We start from the raw sequence: 19,735 nt of genomic DNA, 5'->3' as shown, positions 1-19,735 counted from the left end.
AATACTTGTTTGGTGTAGGTACTGCTAGGTACCAAGAGGGTAAGTGGGTGGATAAGGAGTCTTTACCCATAGTTTGTTCACAAGCTCCTAAAAAAGCAAAAGAACATACACATAGATACACACAGGACAAAGCAATATGTTGCAATACAAAATTATTTCCGATTTAAGTATAAGGAACAAATGCATTTATTTACTCAACCTTTGAACAGATATTTAAATGATTATAATATAGTCGCCCAGTGCAGGGAGTATAGCAAAGGCCAGAGTAGATCCAGCTCCTTCCTCATTGAAGGCCTTGTGATTCTTTGAAAGGTTGAAGGCCTTTGATTCTCTGACGGTATATTTCTTGGGAGATTTGTGTGTTTTTCTGATTCCTGAATCATGAGAAAAATAAGTAGAGGAACTGGGGAAATGGGGAAAATCATTGTAATTCCTCGGTGGGAATTAAAACTTTAGCAATTATCATAGAAACATTATTGGTTGGAAGGAAGGCACTTAAGTCAAAAGCAAAAGCAGGAAATGCTGACATGTGGAATTGAAGGTTAAGGTCAACATTCCAGAACTGGTACAAGAGCTCGTTGGAGAACGATAATCTAATCAATCAGTCTGGGTTTCAGCTGTTGCACCTTAAGTGTGTTTCCTGGCTCCATCCACACTAACGGGACCCATTCATGCAGATAGAACAATCAATAGCTTGATACATAGGGTATACTTTATACAAATCCTATGAATGGGATAGGATTCTAAGAAATAATAAGTCTTGGGGGCAAATTAAATTAATTGTTCTTCACATGTGATTCTGTTAAGCTTGCTAGGACTTAGATCTGAATGTTACATGATTTGAATTCCACCCATTGACGTTCACTTATTTTTTCCGTTATTTGACTATGTGTCACAGGGTTCAACTCTCAGGTAATAACCACCCCCTTGGTGAGGAAAACCTGCAGCTTGAGGCAGAAGTACATGCTATCCTTCTGCACGTATTTTTGACTAAGTCCTTTGTACTTCCCAGCATCCTACCATTCGGCCTATGTTGCAGAAACTCAAGCCCGGGTGCTCCAACTTAGTATCCCATGTTTGCTTCCCATTGCTCATTCCTTTCATTTACTTACTCCATGCCCTTGTCACTTTCTGCCTTCCCTTCCAGAAACACCTCCTGTGTTTTTAGACTGCTCTTTCCTTGGCCTGGAATGCTTCTGTGTTCCCTCTCTGGCCCCGGATTCACACTCCTGTGTCTTAAACTTACTGAGCCTTTCTTTATTGCTTGTTCCTTAGGTTTTAGTGTATAACTCCAGCCTTCTCATGAAGCCTAATAGATTCTACAGTCAAATTCAGTCCCTCCATTCTTCTCATGGCAGTGATTTCTCCTCTTTATGCGACATGCAGTTTCCTTGTATCATAATTATACCCTCTTTTGACTTCCCACCAGATGTGAGACTCTTTGAGGCGGGTTATATCCCTCCAGCTGGCACAATACCTGGCAAATAGGAGGCACTTGGAAAATGTTTGTTGAGTGGAATAAATCCTGCAGTTACTGAACATGGAGATACAGACTAATTGAATCACAGTGGAAGTGAATGGTTGGTCTAGACTTATAGAACTTAATGACAAGCACCTTGTTTTTAAGACATCTAACCCCCTTGCTCCAGAGACCCCAGCTCAACAGGGATATGGAGTAGGTGTTCAGTAAATGTTTGGTGGTTTGGTACTGGCCACAGAGTCTCAGTGTCAGCACTAACATTTCAACACACCCTCTGAGCCTCTGCTCCAAGGGACACACATTCTTTCTGTTTGGGCACATCCAGCTGGCTTCCCAGCAGCACAAACTGGCTGCAATTTGAGAAGTAGGCTTCAGGCGCCTTTAGCACATTAGTTATGCTCGCCTAGCTTCTGATTGCCTCATTCCAACTTGCTACACCCAATATCAGCTTGCAAGTCTTGCTGTTATGTGAGTTGACCACATCAGTTGTGCTGCGTTGAGTGTCCCTTTGGGCCCAGATGTGTGGCTTTATCCCAAGATTTTGTTGCTAGAGAGCTGGGCTCTCTTTAACCTTCCAGGGGCCTTGCAGGTGATGCTGAGCTCAATGCTCAGGGGCATGGTGGTGTAGACTGAGCAGATCTGGGCTCACAAGTGAACCATGTGCAATTGTTGCTTTATAGATTATGAGTCTGAGCTGGTTCTTGACACTGAGGTGACACCATATTGTCACTGCTTACCTCCCTTGAGTCAGGCAGCCTTCCTGATTTGGCACTCAGATTCCTTATAGATTAATGGATCAATGAACAGTGTGTGGTCCAAGGCAGCCACATTAGCTAATGTCTTTTAACGCTGTACTGCTCGTGAAATTCTTTAGCCATATCCAGATTTCTCTTGGTATAGGTTGGACTTGGTTCAGTATGTGACTTGCTATCAATCCTTAACGCAAGTATATAATGATATTATCTTCATTTATATTTATATTTTTTAACTAATTTATTTCATTGTATTTATATTTTTATATTATGTATTTATTTATATTTTTAAACTAATATATTTGATTATCTAATAAAGTAAAATTCAATATCATACATATAAGCCTTAACATAAAAAAATGATTTCTGTAAGCCTCGCAGGAAAAACCTGTCTCAGTGCTGAGTTCCACCCACCTTCTTTGCAGGGAAAAGGAAGACAGAAGGGCACCAATACTGAGTGGGCCCTTCATATATATCATCTCATTAATCACAACAGTAACATGAGGTGGGGGTGTTTTGGTCATTTAATGAAACCGGGCGCCTGTTGGCTCAATTGTTTATGCATCTGTTCCACTCAGATCCTGATCCCAGGATTTTGGGATTGAGCCCTGCATTGTCAGGTTCCCTGCCCAGTGGGGAGTCTGCTTCCCTCTCCTTCTGTCTCTCCCCTCCACCCTCTGCCCGTTCTCTCTCTCTCAAATAAATAAAATCTTTTTTTTTTAAGATTTATTTATTTATTTATTCATGATAAACAGAGAGAGAGAGAGAGAGAGAGGCAGAGACACAGGCAGAGGGAGAAGCAGGCTCCATGCCGGGAGCCTGACATGGGACTTGATCCCGGGACTCCAGGATTGCACCCTGGGCCAAAGGCAGACGCCAAACTGCTGAGCCACCCAGTGATCCCCTCAAATAAATAAAATCTTAAAAAAAATAAAGATAATAAATTGCAGAAATTAAAGTCAACAAAATTGAGTCTCACTCAAATGGTAAGAGAAGGATCTACATTGAAGCTTTGGATGGTCTAGCTACATGTATGTGTCATTGTTCCTCCTTTATGACTACAAGTGTGCTTATTATATGAGAATATTTATAGGTGTATTTCCCAGAACACTATTTTCCGCTATTTATGATTGATTCTCGAACACACTGTAGACTTGTTCTTGATGGTTGGGGTGATGCTATATTCTGTGTCTGAAATGTCAACCCTGTTCCTTTCCCTTGTGAGCTCTTACTCCTCTTTAAGATCCAGCTCATACATGGCCTTTGTTTTAAGCATTCTTTGAAACATATCCCATTTTTTTCCTTTACAGTTTTATTTCTTGAATTTCAAAAAATCAAGAGAAATGTGCACACATTTTAAGTAGTACTGAAACAACACAAAGATTTATAAATAGCTGTTTGTTCTTCACCCTCCTCCACATTGAGTAACACATTAAAGAGAAACAATTTTAAATCTCAAAAATATAATGACCATATACTCATCGCTCAGATTCATCAATTTTTAACCCACATTTGTTTTGTTCTTCTTCCTCTCTCTCTTAATATATAGAAGTATTATTTGTATTCTGAAGCATTTGAGAGTATATTGCATAATTCATGCCTCTTCACACCTGAATAATTTAGTTGTATATTTTCTAAAACCAAGGCCATTAGTCATTATTTCTCTTTGGTCTCCATAAGTTTGGAACTGTTACCAGTCTGCATTGTCTTTCTATAATATGATTCACAACTTTAAGTATAATTTGAAACATATTTATTATGAATATTATAAAATGTTTACATGACATATCATTGCAATTGATGTTGTGTAATATATGTTATTCCCAATGATTATTATGTATAATATGTATGTATTATATAATTTATGGCCCATGCTTTAGAAACTTTATATTTTCTAAAAAAAAAGAAACTTTATATTTTCTAAACTTATTTATTTATACTTTGTATTAAAATTTTATAAGTACAAGTAGTATAACTGTTGTATGTAAAAACATAGTATAGAAATATGTATAATATAAAATATAGTATATAAAATAGAAATACACAATATATGCATATGTAGTATATGATGTAAGTGTAATATACATGTAATCTGTAATATATGCAGTATTATAATGCATTAGACTATAGGAATGGTAATATATCTAGTAAATCATGATACCATATAGATTTGGAGATATTGAAATATTAAAATTTTAATGTAGAATAATGTAGAATTGTTATATTTCATACTTTATTAATATATATTTATTTATATATTTGATAGAATGCTCCTCACCCTAGGTTTGTCTGATGTCTTCTCATTATTGTATTCATGTTAGGTATCCCTGGCTGGAATTTGACAAAAGTGATGTTGTGTTCTCTCAGGGTATCACATGCAGAGGCATGCCACATCCATTTGCCCTTTATTGGTGCTAATACTCTGTATTAACCTTTATACCCTAGGTTTAGCATCCACCGCTATTTTGTGATGTCTCTTGCTCATACTACTATTGAATCTTTTTTTTTTTTAAGATTTTTATTTATTTATTTATGACAGACACAGAGAGCGGGAGAGGCAGAAACACAGGCAGACGGAGAAGCAGGCTCCATGTAGGGAACCCAACATGGGACTTGATCCTGGGTCTCCAGGATCACACCCTGGGCCAAAGGTGACGCTAAACCACTGGGCCACTGGGGCTGCCCATACTCTTCAATCTTTTGGATGCAAAATGACTATTTGCCAAATGCACTATTCCCTCCACATTCATTAACTGGCTTTTTAGTGTAAGGAAGAGCTTTCTATTCTTTCCCAGTGACTTGCTTACTGTATTTATGTATGTGCTTATATGTGCATTCATTTGTCCATCATCAATATCAGTATGCATTCATGGATGTCTATTTGTTTTAATGATTTATTTTATTATTGTCCTTATTTATTTTGATGTTCAAATGACGTGATATTTGGTCAGTGGGAGCCCCTTGTCCCTTGTCACTGGCTTCTGTATCCTTTTGACGTGCACCCGTCACTTTTTGCACACTTTTCTTACCTTCTAACATGATAAGATGAGCCAAGCTTCTCTTGTATCTCCTTAGCCGCAGCCCTGGAACCAACCACTTCTCCAGGGAGCCCATGTTGTCTTTAGTGGAGGAATGGTTTGTTGTCTGGGCCAGGATGGCTCTTTGGTACTGGGATATCTTGCTTTTAGGCTCTTTCAGTGACAGAACTAAGAAACACACACAAACACACATACACGCATGCGTGCTCACATAGAGATCATATTTATTCCTGTTTTTACTAGGATTATTGTTTCCTAAACTTATTTTTTCCTAGTACTCTGTAAATACCTTCTGCTGCATTAGCAGCCTGGTGCCAAACACTAGTGCAATGTCTGCCACTCAGTCATCACTCAAAAAATATTTTGATTAAGTCAGCAAATGAATAAACCTTGATGATATGAATTGACTTCTATAGAAGAAAGGTTAAAAATGAAATTAAGCATAAAAATCTTTTCCCTTCCTCCTTTTTCTCCTTCTATAAACTTGTTGTTAAATATATGATAGCCAGAGGTGGTTAGCCCTATGTCAAATTTGAAGAACAATGCGTTTTCTTATTTTATCATACTTCTCATTCATCTAAAAAAAATACCTTTTTATAAAAAAAGATTTCATTTAGTTATTTATTTGATACTGACAGAGAGCACAAGTAGGGGGAGAAGCAGGCTCCCTGTGGAGCAGGGAGCTCGAGTCAGGGCTTGATCCCAGGACCCTGGGCTCATGACCTGAGCTGAAGGCAGACGCTTAACCAACTGAGCCACCCAGGTGCCCAAAACATATGCATTTCTGTAACAGTTTTCTGAAAGTAATTTTCTGAGGTCTTTATTTTTTTCAAACTTTCTAGGTGGCTGGAATTGTTGGCAGAGCTGATGTGTTAGCATGCCTGCTGTTTCTCTTGGCCTTTCTCTCCTACAATAGGTATGTATGGCTAAGAATGCCCGTCTTTGTGGTTACAATCATGCTGTCCCCTCAGGAATTTTTGTCGTGTGTGTGTGTGTGTGTGTGTGTGTGTGTGTGTGTGTGGATTTTGAGCATCTATCTGAGACAGGAGGGAGGCTTGTTGGCAGTAAAATGCTCAGAGAGCTTTGTGAAGCCCAAGATAGGAAACCTCCCGTTACCGAATGTGCGGCTGCTCTCTCTTCCAGCCACATTCTGAACCTTGTCATAGTGTTTTAAAGGAACGGCTATCCCAGTGCTGGGAAGACAAGCTCTTGCTTCTTGATTATTCTTACCTGTCATCTTACTGAGAATGGAATTTGAAAGCTTCAAGCCAATATATGTTGGGTGTAGTCCTCTCTTCTATTTGGACATGATTTGTTTAATTCCTTCTTTTCATTTTGGCCCTAATTTTTTTCCCTCTTTATTATCCTCACTAAATTAGCTCAGAGCTTAAAATAACAAGGCTGAATTGGAAGTAATATTTCTCAACTGTGGTTTTCTAATTTACACTCCTTTCGTTAAAATATAACGAGCAAGTTCCTTGCTTTGAGATGCTGAAAAGCAATAAAATAATTTCCCATTATATTGCTCAGATTTTCACTTGAGTTGTGATATATCCACAGAGGGAAAGGGGCAGAAGGCTTAGAGGGTGGCCCAGATAAAGGGGGCCAATGAATTGTGTCACCCTAATTGTGAAGGGATGCCTGGGTAAGGATTTGTGAATATTGATCTTTGGATGAGTTCATTGACTGCCAGCCAGTGACTGAGGAATACAATTCTAAACAAGTGGTTCTCAATATGGGGCAGACTTGTCCTTCCCCTGGGGACATCTGGCAATGGCTGGAAGCACTTTTGCTTGTCATTAAGTGGAACTGTGCTACTGGCATTTAGTGAGCAGAGGCCAAGGATCCTACAATGTACAGCACAGCCCTTACAACAAAGTATTATTTTATTGATGAGAAACCTTGTCATAAACCAGTTTAGCCTTTGAACGATCAAGAATTTTTTAATTCTTAAAAAATTTTGGTTTAGTGCGTGGAGCCTGTTCTTTTTTTAAAGATTTTATTTATTCATGAGAGACATACAGAGGGAGGCAGAGACATAGGCAGAGGGAGAAGTAGGCTCCCTATGGGGAGCCAGATGCGAGACTCGATCCCAGGACCCCAGGATCATGACCTGAGCCAAAGACAGATGCTCAACCACTGAGCCACCCAGGTGCCCCTGGTACCTGTTCTTAGTACAGGTTTTCCATGCTATCTGAAAGCAGAGCATTTCTGTGAACACTTTTGTAAGCTAAAATGGCCTAAAGTGTTGAAACAATGGCCATTCATTAATATGGCAAAATTGGGGGCATTCCCAGACCCCAAAACAACTTCTCTTAGGCTTGTTCTGATAGCATAGGACACATCTTTCTAATGCATGCACAGAATAAATGGAAATAAAGTACAGATGCTCACACAGTTCAAAGCTGTGGGGGCTTGGTGCTGAGATGCAGAGTGTGGCTCCTGGGGAAGGAGCTAATTGGCGGGGCTGCTCCTACTGCTTGGGGTGCACTTTGCCTCTGTAATAGCGCCTACAAAACAAACGCTAAACCCTATTTTTGGTTCTCACCTCTTTTTTTTTTTTTTTTTGTATAAACAAAATCCTCTTCAGATTTCTTCCTATTAGGGAAGATAGGTACTAATGTAAGTCTTTCATAAAAGTGAAGTGGGCAGCAATGTGAACTGCCACAGTTCAAATGTGAAATTTTCAATGGAAAAGTGGGGGGACCTGTATAGTACTAGTCTTCTAGGCCTGGCTTTGTGGCTCTCCACAACATTGCTAGTCATGTGAAATGGTATTGTGAAAAATCTTAAAAATATAAGCCTAAACTCACCAGTTAGTTCTTTCCTGTTTACTCTGGCATTAGAACAATATTAACAATTGCCTTTTAGTTTAAACTTACTCTTTGGGGCTTTTTCTGTGTGATTGGTACATTTGGGAACATGATCAGGCCAGAGTTGTGTCCATAGCTATGTGATGATGAACCTTGGGATTACTGTTTCTCTTGTACATGCCATTCTTACTTTTAGCAATTTAAGCTGTAGACCAGCTTCAGAGAAAAATGCGTATCTATTGCAAATTTGGCATATCATTTTAGGTGATTGTTCCAAGACATAACAATAAGAGTAAGATATCTTAATTACAGAAATATTGGCTTTTACTTCAGAGCAGTAAGGGCATATGGCTGTGGTACCTACTGAAGGAATAGTGATGTTTTTTTGGTGTGGGCCAATGGTATGTTGTCAGGTGAGAAAAGGCTTTATGCTCTGGAAGATTTTTTAAAATCCCGGCTGGAAATCATAGTGAGGGAAAACAAAACAAAACAAAACAAAACAAAACAAAAAAACCCAACACTTTACCTAATACATCTCCTTGGAAAATAAATTTTAAAATACCAATTAACCAGAAGAGAAGACAAAGGCCAAAATATCTGTATTTTCATCACAGAGGAAAATAAGGATTATATTTTGGTATATCTCTAGCCACTGACTGATTTATGTACAGAAGCATCTGCAACACCTTCACTAAGATAACAATTATGATGATAACCATGTCACATGTAATAAGTCATTTATTTAAACCTGCCTACAATACTGTAATCTTATTTTGTACACGAGGGAACTGAAGCACAGTGAGTCATGGTAACCTGTGCCGTAATACCTGGTTAGTTAGCTGCAAAGCTGTGATTTGAATCCAAGAGAACCTGGCCCCAGAGTTCACACATCTGGCTTAGTAACCTGTATTATTCACTTAAAATATATTCACTTAAACATCCTTCAATACTACTACCTATATTTCTATGGTAGTATTTTAAGTGGGTTTTTAGTGTCCATTTATTATGTGCCACATTTTACCATAATTTAAATGTATCTTCATTGAAATACTAAATTCAGTGTTATTTGGGCATTTACTTTTTTTGTCTTTGCAATTTTAAATAAGTCTGTGATGAATATTCATGAAGAAATCTTTCTTCACCTGCTTACTTAGAATACAATGAAACTGATTATTAAATCTTAGTGTTAAAAGCTAGTATTTCTCGGTGACCCACATTTCTTCTTAGATTAAAAAGAGTCTTGATCTTGTTTTACAGGAGTGTGGACCAGCATCATGTTGGGGAATGTTTCCCTCCCACGGCTTCTCCCTTCTTCTTGCTGCTCAGTTTGTTTTTGGGGACCTGTGCGATGCTGGTGAAAGAGACAGGCGTCACGGTGTTTGGAGTGTGCTTGGTTTATGATCTCTTTTCCCTATCCCATAAGCAAGAGAAATCGTAAGTCATTTTTTAAATTTTGATACCAAGCAGTTCATGTGCAGAGAAGAATTACTTAATAGCTTTCAAACTTTCATTTATAAAAAGGTTACATTTTGTTAAATGTAACCTTGCCTTACACCATAAATTAATCCAGCTTGTTTTATTAAGATAAATGCGTTAGGTATGTTCAAACTCTTCACACTTTGTAAAAATCAATGAGGACATAAAGATTTGAGCCCAAAATTTGGAATTGGAACGTCTCTATGTTGATTGCAAGTTTATATTGCTAGATTGTTTTGGTTGCTTACTATTGAGAAATCCTGATTCACAAAGACAAGTGGTTGCACATGGTGACAGTTTTTTAGCAGCTTGCCTTGAATCCCTGCATTCAAATGAGTGTTATCCATCAAAAAGCACTGCTAAGTTGGAATCTGCTTACTTGTTGTAGGAATGATGCTGTTACCTAAGAGTTCTGTGGAGTCTTATTTTGGAATTCCACAAAAGGCCAGTCTAAACCATTCAGGAGTACTGACATGCTATATTCAAATTAAAGGTCAAGTTTATTTAGTAGCCTACTTTCATGTAAAGAGTTTAAGCGCATTCATTACATACTATGGATTATAGATGGTAAGAATTCTATGGCATACTAAAAGTGGAAGCACATATTTCTCTACCTCTAACAAGTCCTTAATTACTAATAATTTCCCATGCAGACCCCATTTTTCAATAACTATAAGGCCCTTTTGAACTTTTAAAAAATGTGGTTGATTTATTCTTCTACTTTATCCAGTGAAGAATTAGCTTTAAAAAAATTCCTGCCTTTTTATCCCATTCCCTACCTGTTATACTCCTTGACATAAAGATAAGAGCAGTGTTATTGAGTGGCAACAAACTGAGATGAGTCATTAAATTCTGATCACCTTCCTGCCTGGGCGTGCTTAGAGATAATTTAAATAGACTTCAGTGCTCTATTGGCTCTCTGTAAATCTCAGAGGCGTGTAAAAGGAAGGAGCTTAGTTATCATTTTGACCTAAGCTCATGCCAAGAAAGCTATGAGCCAGAGGACCTCCCCTTGGCTTATATGAGAATGCCTTTCCTCTAGATCCTCTCAACCAATGTGAGGGACTGTGGCTGTGGTGCTGGCCTTACTTTTTACCGAACAACCTAGCAACCCATCTTTTTGTTTCCTTTTTGCATCCTCTATATCTCTGCCTCCTAACCCCTTTCTGCTCTGCCTCACCGACAGCAGAAGGATGTGACAACTGACTGCAGACCCTCCCCTGTGGTCCAGTCCAAAGCAATTTTAACCTCATCAGTGAAGTCCTGTCTCCTCTGGTCTTGGGACTCTCCAGCCCACCGTAGCCTGTATCCTCCTTTCTTCTTCATCTGGTCACTGCTGAGCCAGGGTTTTTTTCAAAGGGGATAATTGTCTCTTTTATTTCTTTAAGAATTGTTCCTGACCTTCATAATACTAAACTGCTGGAAGTTCAATGGGAGGAATCATACTGCTGATATGTAGTTCAGAAGTTGTACTGCTCATAGTCTCTGCTTTGGTTTTTAGTAACTTTTGGCTCTCACAGCCAGCAGCTCTGCATAAGTAGAGACATTCATTCTTTTCTTCATCCTTTTATCCACCCATTCAACACATACTCATTCTGTGCCTAGTCAAGAACAAGAGATAAGATTTCTTCCCTCCAGAGGCAGATACAGAGGCATGTACTGGGGGAGGCAGATGTCGTATAAGTAATTACATCAGTAGCTGATTACGGTTGTGAACAGCAGTAAGGAAAGGGGAGCATGTACCAGGGAGACCTGGCCAATAACCATTAAGATCTCTTGAGTTCTGGCCACATGCCAGGCACTGTGCCACACCATCTACAGGTATGAAGTCAGTAATGCTCATCCTCACTGCTAGCCTCATTTTATAGAGGAGAAAACAGAATCACAGAAGGTGACCTCTCCAGAGTCACCAAATCCCAGGTGGGGCCAGGATTTGGGTCCTTGTCTGCGTGCTTTGGAGCCACAGGGTTGCCTCTGAGTACCTCTGCTTCCATGGAATGAACACAGAGCAGAGAGGGCCCGAGAGACCTGCCAGGACATCTGCTGCCTAAGACCTGGGCTCACATTTGTATCATGAGGTCAGCTCAGACGTTCTGAGTGTATTGGGGGTCATGACCCTTTTTAAAATCCCACAGAACTATGTCCCGTTTTCCCAGAATAATGTGTACACACACACACAGTTTTGCACAAACTCTTAGGGCTCTCCTCCCACTTTATCTGCTCATTTAGAATAAACATCTTGGCATTAGGTTATTCTTGAGATCTTTTATCATATGATTCAGGCAGCAGGAAAGACACAGTAACAGAAACAAATGTTGGAAGCCTTTCTACATGAAGAGCAATTCATTCCTAAATTTTAAGATTGGGCCATAGGAATGGAGTAGGATTGCTTTGACTTGACATCACCATTAGGAAGAAACAGTTTCAATGAAACATCAACTCCTGAAAATTAAGTTTCTTTTCACTGTTCTTTCTTTTCTAAAAATTTCCAACATGCAGAGAATAACGTTCCCTGACTCCAGTCCCTACCTTCTTTCTCTGGCAGTAACGATAATCTTGAATTCATCACTTTTCATTTCTGTGGTTATTTTTATGCCATTACCTAATATGTATATACTGGTATAGATATCAAATTGAATATCAAAGTGAATATCAGGGTATTTTAAAACATATTTTCAAACTTTATATAAATAGTATCACTTGCTCTTCTATTTAACATTGGGATTTTGAGATACAGTTTTTGCTATTATAAACTGGGCTGCACAGGATTTTGTGTGTGTGTGTGTGTGTGTGCAAATACGTGTGGCTTTCTCTCAGGCATAACCATGTAAGTGGAGTTGGGACCACAGATGGATGCATGTTCACTGTGTCCTGGACTGAAGCATTGCTCTTGAAATGATTGTAGCAATGTCTGAGAATACCCTTTGCTTTGCTTTGCTTTGGGCATCACTTGGTAGTATCAGACATTCTAATTTTTCCCATTCAGTGGTTATGAATTCTATCTCAGAGGATTCATGAAAGAAAATGTAATCAAGGTACGTTGGATGGATCAGCTTTGAACAGTACTTTTCAAGATCATAATTATGTAAATCCTAAATACCAGTTCAACCACATATTTTGAAAGAAATATATTTGGAGGACAAGTGATGAAGAAGAGACAGTGTGAATGTGTGTGTACATGCGGGTGACCCTATATGAGGGGCTGAGACTTAGTCTTCTATAGTAGTAAGTCATAAGTTCTAAAATAAAAAGAAATAATAGCATAATCACATTATTTTTAAAACATTGTGATACATAACAGAAACACAAGAGCTAAAAGATTTGAGAATGGTTGCTTCAGGGCACAGGACTTGGGAGTGGGCCAGGGGACTGCTGTTTCTTGTTGCAAGCCTTGTCATTCTGTTTGACCTTGATTCCCCTCAATTCCATGTGCACCATTAGGAGCAATGGGGTCATCCATCAGCGCAGCCCACAGCAGCTGGGGAGCCCTCAGCCCCCCTCACTGCCCACACACCCTCACCGAGAGAATGGAAAACAACATCGATTTCCTCACCGAGGAGCTTGGGGTGGCTGCCACTCACCATCGCCACCAGAACCCAAGAGCAGCGGATTCCCAGTGTCTCCTCGAGCTATGTGGTCCATGATGAGGTACTGAGCTGGGCTCTTCGTGCCCGTTTTCACCAGTGAGCAGCACCTGGTGTCGTGTGGGTGGGCAGGAGAAGTGAAGTGCTGAGTGGGTTTTTCATGACAGCCCTGCTCTCTCCTTTCCCTCCCTCCTCATCCTCTTCATTCTTCCCTTTCCCTGTATTAGATGAGGTAAGAAAGGAGTCCCTAGAAGAGACAAGTGGAAGCCCTGCTGTCTGCCTTGATTTGGAGGCGGGGGTGAGGTGTGGGTCTGGAAAGCCTCAGTGAAGAACACCTGGTGGAAGTGGAAGAGCCTTGAGCTGGAGAGCAGGCCCCTCCTCTGAGGTGGGGGAGGAGCGCGCCACCTTCCCCTGCTCCCTCCTCCCACTCTCCCCAGTGACAGGAATTGATTACAGCCTAAGTATGGGAGGAAGCCCAGGGGACCCTGCTTCTCAGAAATGTTTTTGAAGATATAGGACAATCTTTTCTAAAGCATGTAGTTTTCTTTCTTTTTAAAAATATTTTGGCCTACTCATGAAAATTAACATAGATTTATCAGAACGGGTCCTCACTAAATTAGGTTGCCTCTAAAATAGCTCAAACCATGGGCGAGTCAGAATTTAATAAAGATGGAAATTAGATTCATCCTATTAGCACTTAACCACTTCAGACTGCTGTTCTTATTCCTCTGTGTGGTCCCAGAAAACTCATTTCAGGGTCTTAGTTTCCAATTATTTCCGCCTTTGCCTGTTTTTTGGATCTTGTGCCATTCATTGATTCATTCATCAACAAATACCTCTTGACCATCTGTCAAGTGCCAGGCACTGTTCTAGACCCTAGGGATGTTATAGTAAATAAGGAGAACGAGGTCCTTCCTCTTGTGTAGCTTCTTTTCCAGTAGAGGAAGACAGACACTAAGTAACCATCAAGGAATTAACAGTGTGGTGGAGAGTGATGGATTGGCTTGGCCTGGACAAGTTTGAGTTGGTTGGTCAGGAAAGGCTTCCTGAATCCTTGGGAATGACCTGCCAACATCTGGGCAGAGGGATCCAGACTTGGGGTAATGAGCAAGTGGGAGTTGGAAGGGGTGAGGTCAGGGAATGGCCAGGCCCAGATACAGAAGGGGCCTGTTGGCCATGAAATCAAGTTTGGATTTTATTCTGGGTGGAGAGGGAAGACTGTAGCAGTTTTTTGTTTGTTTAAGTGTGGAGAGAAATGATTACATTTATTTTTTAAAATGTGTGCTGGCTTCTTTGTTGTGCTTGATGTGCCGGCACAAGAATAAAGCAGGGAGGAGGGTTTGGAGATTTTTATACAGATTGAATGAAAAAGAAAGGTGTTGGCCAAGGATGACAGGGACTGAGATGAAGTGCTGTGTTGCATTTGGGACATCTTTTGGATATAGGTCCCAGAGGACTTGATGGTGCTTGCCATCAATTCATTAATTTACTCATTTCACAAATGTTTGAGGAACTGGATTAGCCAGACACTATGAAAGTATGTGAGATATGAATGTGAATGAAGCCCAATATGGTCACTTCTTCATGAGAGTCACATGTTCAAGCTACTGTGAAGAGGGGGTATAAGGGAAAGGCAGGAAATAAGGATTTGGGGGTTTCTGGTTTCAACAGTTGGATGGATGGGGGTGCTAGTTACTGAAATGGGTGGACTAGGGGAGAAATAGGTTTTCTGAGAGTTGAGGGAGGGTGAAATCACAGAAATGTATGAAATTCCTGCCAAAGGAAAAAGAGAGATCAACAGTCCTATCGTTGAGGAAATCATGACTTTTTTATGGAGGGCTGTGAAGGAAAAGAAGACAGAGCACTTAGGGAAATGTAAATTTTTAAAAGAAAGACCAAGAAGGAGGGAAAAGAGGAATTAATAGAACATTGGAGACTTTCATAGTGGCTTGAACATGTGACTCTCATGAAGGAGCAAGCATGTTGGGCTTCATTCACCTTCATATCCCCCATAATTTCAGAGTGTCTGGCTAATCTAGTTGCTCAAATATTTGTGAAATGAGTAAATTAATGAATTGATGGTAAGAAAATATTGGAATTAAGCACAGAAAGACTATTTTCAGTATATTTGGCAATGAAGGAATAGTGGAGGGGCACCTGAGTGGCTTAGTCGATTAAGCATCTGACTCTTGGTTTCAGCTCAGGTCATGATCTCAGTGCCTAGAGATCGGCCTGCACTGATGCTCCATGCTCTGGGGGAGGCGAGGTTCTGCTTCAGGATTCTCGCTCCCTCTGCCCGTCCCCCTGCACACTCTTGCTCTCTCTCAATAAATAAATCTTAAAAAATGGAGGAATGGTGGAAAAGGGTATTATCTGGAGGTGTGTTAGGTTTTTGTTTTCATTCTTATTTTAAATTTGATGGACGTGTGTGTATGTAGCTACATTGTAGATAGGAGAGATGAAAGACACGGCAGCAGAAAGGGTTGGGATGAATTATGAATACCAGAGGGATGCTGGTGAATGTTTAATACCTGGATCTTCAAAGAAAGGAAATCCTGACTTGTAGAGTTTGCCAGTTTCCCATAAGCACGCCTACCGTGGCACATTTCAGGCTACAAATGTGATTCCACTGACCGTGACCATGGAGTTGGGGGAAATAAGCTGGAGCTCACCATTGCACAGTATTTCCACTGCCTCATAGACAACAGACATAATCTCAAGAGCTTAAATAATAGTAAAATTGAAGTAACCTAATTAGGAAGTGATGAGCTTTGAGTGTCTATCACCTTTGTTTTTAAGATGATTTTTAAAATTTAAAGTTGAATTTTTCAGTAATGGCTGTATTTAATAACTGGCCTGCAGAATTCCTAAAAATTTAATAGTCCTCTTCTACAGGCCAGCGTGAGTTAGTTCCAGCACACTAGTGAAGAAGGCCCTTCAGATAAAGGAAGGAAATTGTGTATCTGCTATCCATCTACTACGCACCAAGAGTTTGGTTAACACTTCCCCCTATTATCCCTGCAACCATCATAGTAGCCATTTAGGATGGCTATTAGAGTTCCCATTGCCAGGAGGAAATGAGAGATCTTAGAGGTTAAAAAACTTTGTCCGCATTTACACAGTAAGCGTTAAGGTTGGGGATGGAACTCAAGCTGTTGTCCCTTCAGCCTGTGCTTTGTCCATTGGCCATGATCTCAAATCCAGGGTCCCATGTGAGGACTTAGCTTTGGGGAGGAGGCAGGACACCTGTATCATTTTATGTGGAGCTCACCGCTCTGTTGCACTCTTGGGAAAAGATTCTTGCAGTCATTCTTGGACTGTACCTGAAGCACTTTTTGACTTGCTTTGATATAGGGTTTGGTGCTAATACACGAAATCAGATGATATTCTCTTGTAGGTCACTTTTTTTTCTTTTTTGAACTCTGAGCACCAGAGTATTTATTTTAGAAACAGTGGTGTCTGAAGAGCAGTATACAGCACAACTGGAACTGCACTAGAGTTTTACTAAGTTACCATGCTTGTGGGCAAGAAGGACCATTTTCTTTACTTTGGAAAGTTGTCATATATTTTCTCTCTTTTGAAAGGAAAGGTATTATGTTTTTAGTATACATTCGGTTAGAATTAAAATTATTTTTGAAAACTATGCACGACGGGGATCCCTGGGTGGCTCAGTGGTTTGGCACCTGCCTTTGGCCCAGGGTGCGATCCTGGAGTCCCGGGATCGAGTCCTACTTTGGGCTCCGGGCATGGAGCCTGCTTCTCCCTCTGCCTATGTCTCTGCCTCTCTCTTTCTCTCTCTCTCTATGTCTATCATGAATAAATAAATAAATCTTTTAAAAATATTAAAAAAAAAAACTATGCACGAACCTTCTGTCAGAAGGTGGTCAGGTAAAGCAAATACAAGTTCAAAAAGGTGATGCTGTTCTAGTTCTTAAGATCTCAGGTGTTTAAATCATGGCTCCTTTGCTTACTTGATCTTGGACAAGATATGATCTCCCTGAGCCTATGTTTCCTCATCTCCAGATGGGGAAAGCAGTAGTAATTACACTTTACTCTCAGATTGGTTGTCAGGACTAAGAGCAATAGCACAGATAAGAAGCATATAAACAGGTGCCTGGTACTCAGGTAGCCATTCAGCACATGGCAGCCAGCCTCATCATTATTAGTAGTTTAATATTGTAACTATTCTCAATCCCCTGTGGGTTTCTGGAAACCAGGATGCACCATGAAAATGGTAAACGTACAGTATGCAGGCAGGGGATGAGGAGTTTGCATGGGATTTTTTTTTTTTTTTTGGTTTGTTTTTTGATTGAACTTTGAGCCCATTTGCTAGTATGCATTTGTATTGCACAGATGGCATTAGGCTGACAAAAACATTGTGCTGAACACTATTACTTCCAACATTTTCAGAAGGGACATCTGGGTGGCTCAGTCAGTTGAGCATCTGCCTTCCTTGCAGGTCACAATCTCAGAATCCTGGGATTGAGCCCTGAGTCTGGCTCCCTGCTCAGTGGGGAGCCTGCTTCTCTCTCTCTGTCTCTCTCTCCCCCTGTCTGCCCCTCCTTGCTGTTTGTTCTCTCTTTCAATAAATAGATGAAATCTTTTAAAAATGTTTTTAGAAGTTACTGTGCTCAGGGAAAAATCTGAACCCACAAAAAAAATCCTACATTTTTTCAGATGCTGGTTTTTCTTCGTGGTTCAGTGATTAACTTATGGGTAGAAAGTATAAAAATACCCCTCAGACTTAGGGTACACACTCTGGAATCAGATAAAATTTCAATTGATACTATGTTTTACTGAATTATTCCATGTGAAATGAGGAATGTTTTGTATGTAAACGTTCCTTCTCTTATCTCCTTCATTAATATTAAATTCATTCACACATAGACACGCTTTCTTTTTCACATTGAAAAGATCAGTGAATTCTACGTGAAATCTTATCTTCAGTAAGTCCTACTGACGTTTATATATAACCGTTTAGTCACTTTCATATACATGATTGATTTCATATTTAAGTGACAGTGATCACAATAGGCATTGAAGAGAAGTTTTTGGCTCCATAAATTCTTGCTCATTTCCTCTTTTTTCACCTGGATCTGTCAGGGATCATTCATTCAATAGTATTTACTGAGCATCTACTATGTGCCAGGCATCAGTTTTGGTGGGAAGATTATGGCAGTGAAGCAAACTAAGCCCAGCCCTCATGGAGCTTGACTGGATGCTGATCATGGTGTTTTTACTTAAAATGAGCTCATTTTCTACTTTTGTGGGCAAGACAGTGGTTAGAGTTTTACTTTAGTAGGCCTTTAAAGTTTTTCTTGTAAATACCTTGCACAAAGGCATGCAAATCAAGAAACTAAGACAGGTTTAGGACTAGAGAACGGTTTGGCACTAAAGTGAATTTGTGAGGTAATTAAATTCAGGGGACTTAGGGAGGCATTTAAATATTTTGACCTTCACTGATGGGAATGGGTAACTGATCTTTTAAGTGTCATTTTAATGCTTTATTTCTGTAGACCTGGCATTGCACTCTTTTTCCCAAAGTAAGAAATACTGTGCAGATTAAACTCCTAAGGTGAGATTTTGAACTTTCATCCACACATTTGATCCTGTGAGTAGGGCAAGTGTGTTTCAGATCATTAATAGTCTCATATTAGCTTTGAGAGAAACTTTGTGAGCTAGCCAGGTGTGATTTGCAAGTGACAGAAAAAAAAATATGTTGAAAGTCTTTATTACTAATAACAGATTTCTCTTTTGTTTCCCTCTCACCTCCAATTTTACACACTTCTTCTTTTGACTGGTTTCAAATAAGCCATTTTCAATCTCATTCAGCTGCTGCTTTCCAAAATGAAATGACCCAGGGGTGCTTGGCTGGCTTAGTCTAGAACATGTGACTCTTGATCTTGGTTCTGTAAGTTTGAGCCCCGCACTGGGTATAAGATTAACTTAAAAATAAAATCTTAAGAAAAAAAAAGTTAAATGACCAAATGAAAGAGGTCCGGAGTTAACTAGTAGGTCTACACAGAAAATCATCCAGCAGTTGCAGGTGAAGTTCATGGGTTCATAATAATAAATCCCCTCCCCTACTTTTAAAATCTCTTAATGCAAGTGTGAACCTCAGTGATGAATCTTTGTTAAGAATGCAGATCACCTCATGGAAGTAGATGTTAACTATGATTTTATTTTATTTTTAAAAATTTTTTTAAAGATTTTTATTTATTTTAAAGATTTTATTTATTTATTCATGAGAGACACACACACACAGAGAGAGAGAGAGAGAGAGAGAGAGGCACAGGCAGAGGGAGAAGCAGGCTCCATGCAAGGAGCCTGATGTGGGACTCGATCCCGGGTCCCCAGGATCACACCCTGGGCTGCAGGCAGCACTAAACCGCTGCGCCACTGGGGCTGCCCTATGATTTTATTATAAAGAGACTGCAAATTCAGTTGCTACCTATCATTTTTTCTCACTTTTCTTTGTTTAAAGATGAACTGGGACACATTTTGCTAGAGAATTTTCTCTCTTCCTCAGTGGTCTAAGTTCTTTGGTCTTTAGTTGTTCCTGGATGGCTGTATCCACATCACTATGACTTAT

General features: G+C 39.8%; 1 protein-coding gene across 3 annotated transcripts in view; it reads left to right on the top strand.

Annotated features, from left to right (window-relative positions):
• TMTC1 (transmembrane O-mannosyltransferase targeting cadherins 1) overlaps positions 1-19,735 on the top strand; it is a 265,261-nt gene that overhangs the window by 26,514 nt on the left and 219,012 nt on the right. For 2 of the 3 annotated variants that reach the window (XM_041735890.1, XM_041735888.1), the window contains exons 3-5: positions 6,113-6,186; positions 9,341-9,517; positions 13,001-13,207. In XM_041735890.1, coding sequence (XP_041591824.1) covers positions 6,113-6,186; positions 9,341-9,517; positions 13,001-13,207 — 458 coding nt within the window. The remainder of the gene's footprint in view (positions 1-6,112; positions 6,187-9,340; positions 9,518-13,000; positions 13,208-19,735) is intronic. The other variant, XM_041735889.1, reaches the window with a different exon arrangement.

Source organism: Vulpes lagopus, chromosome 21 (assembly GCF_018345385.1).
Source record: "Vulpes lagopus strain Blue_001 chromosome 21, ASM1834538v1, whole genome shotgun sequence".
Lineage (NCBI taxonomy): Eukaryota > Metazoa > Chordata > Mammalia > Carnivora > Canidae > Vulpes > Vulpes lagopus.
This window is presented reverse-complemented; position numbering and strand designations above follow the sequence as displayed.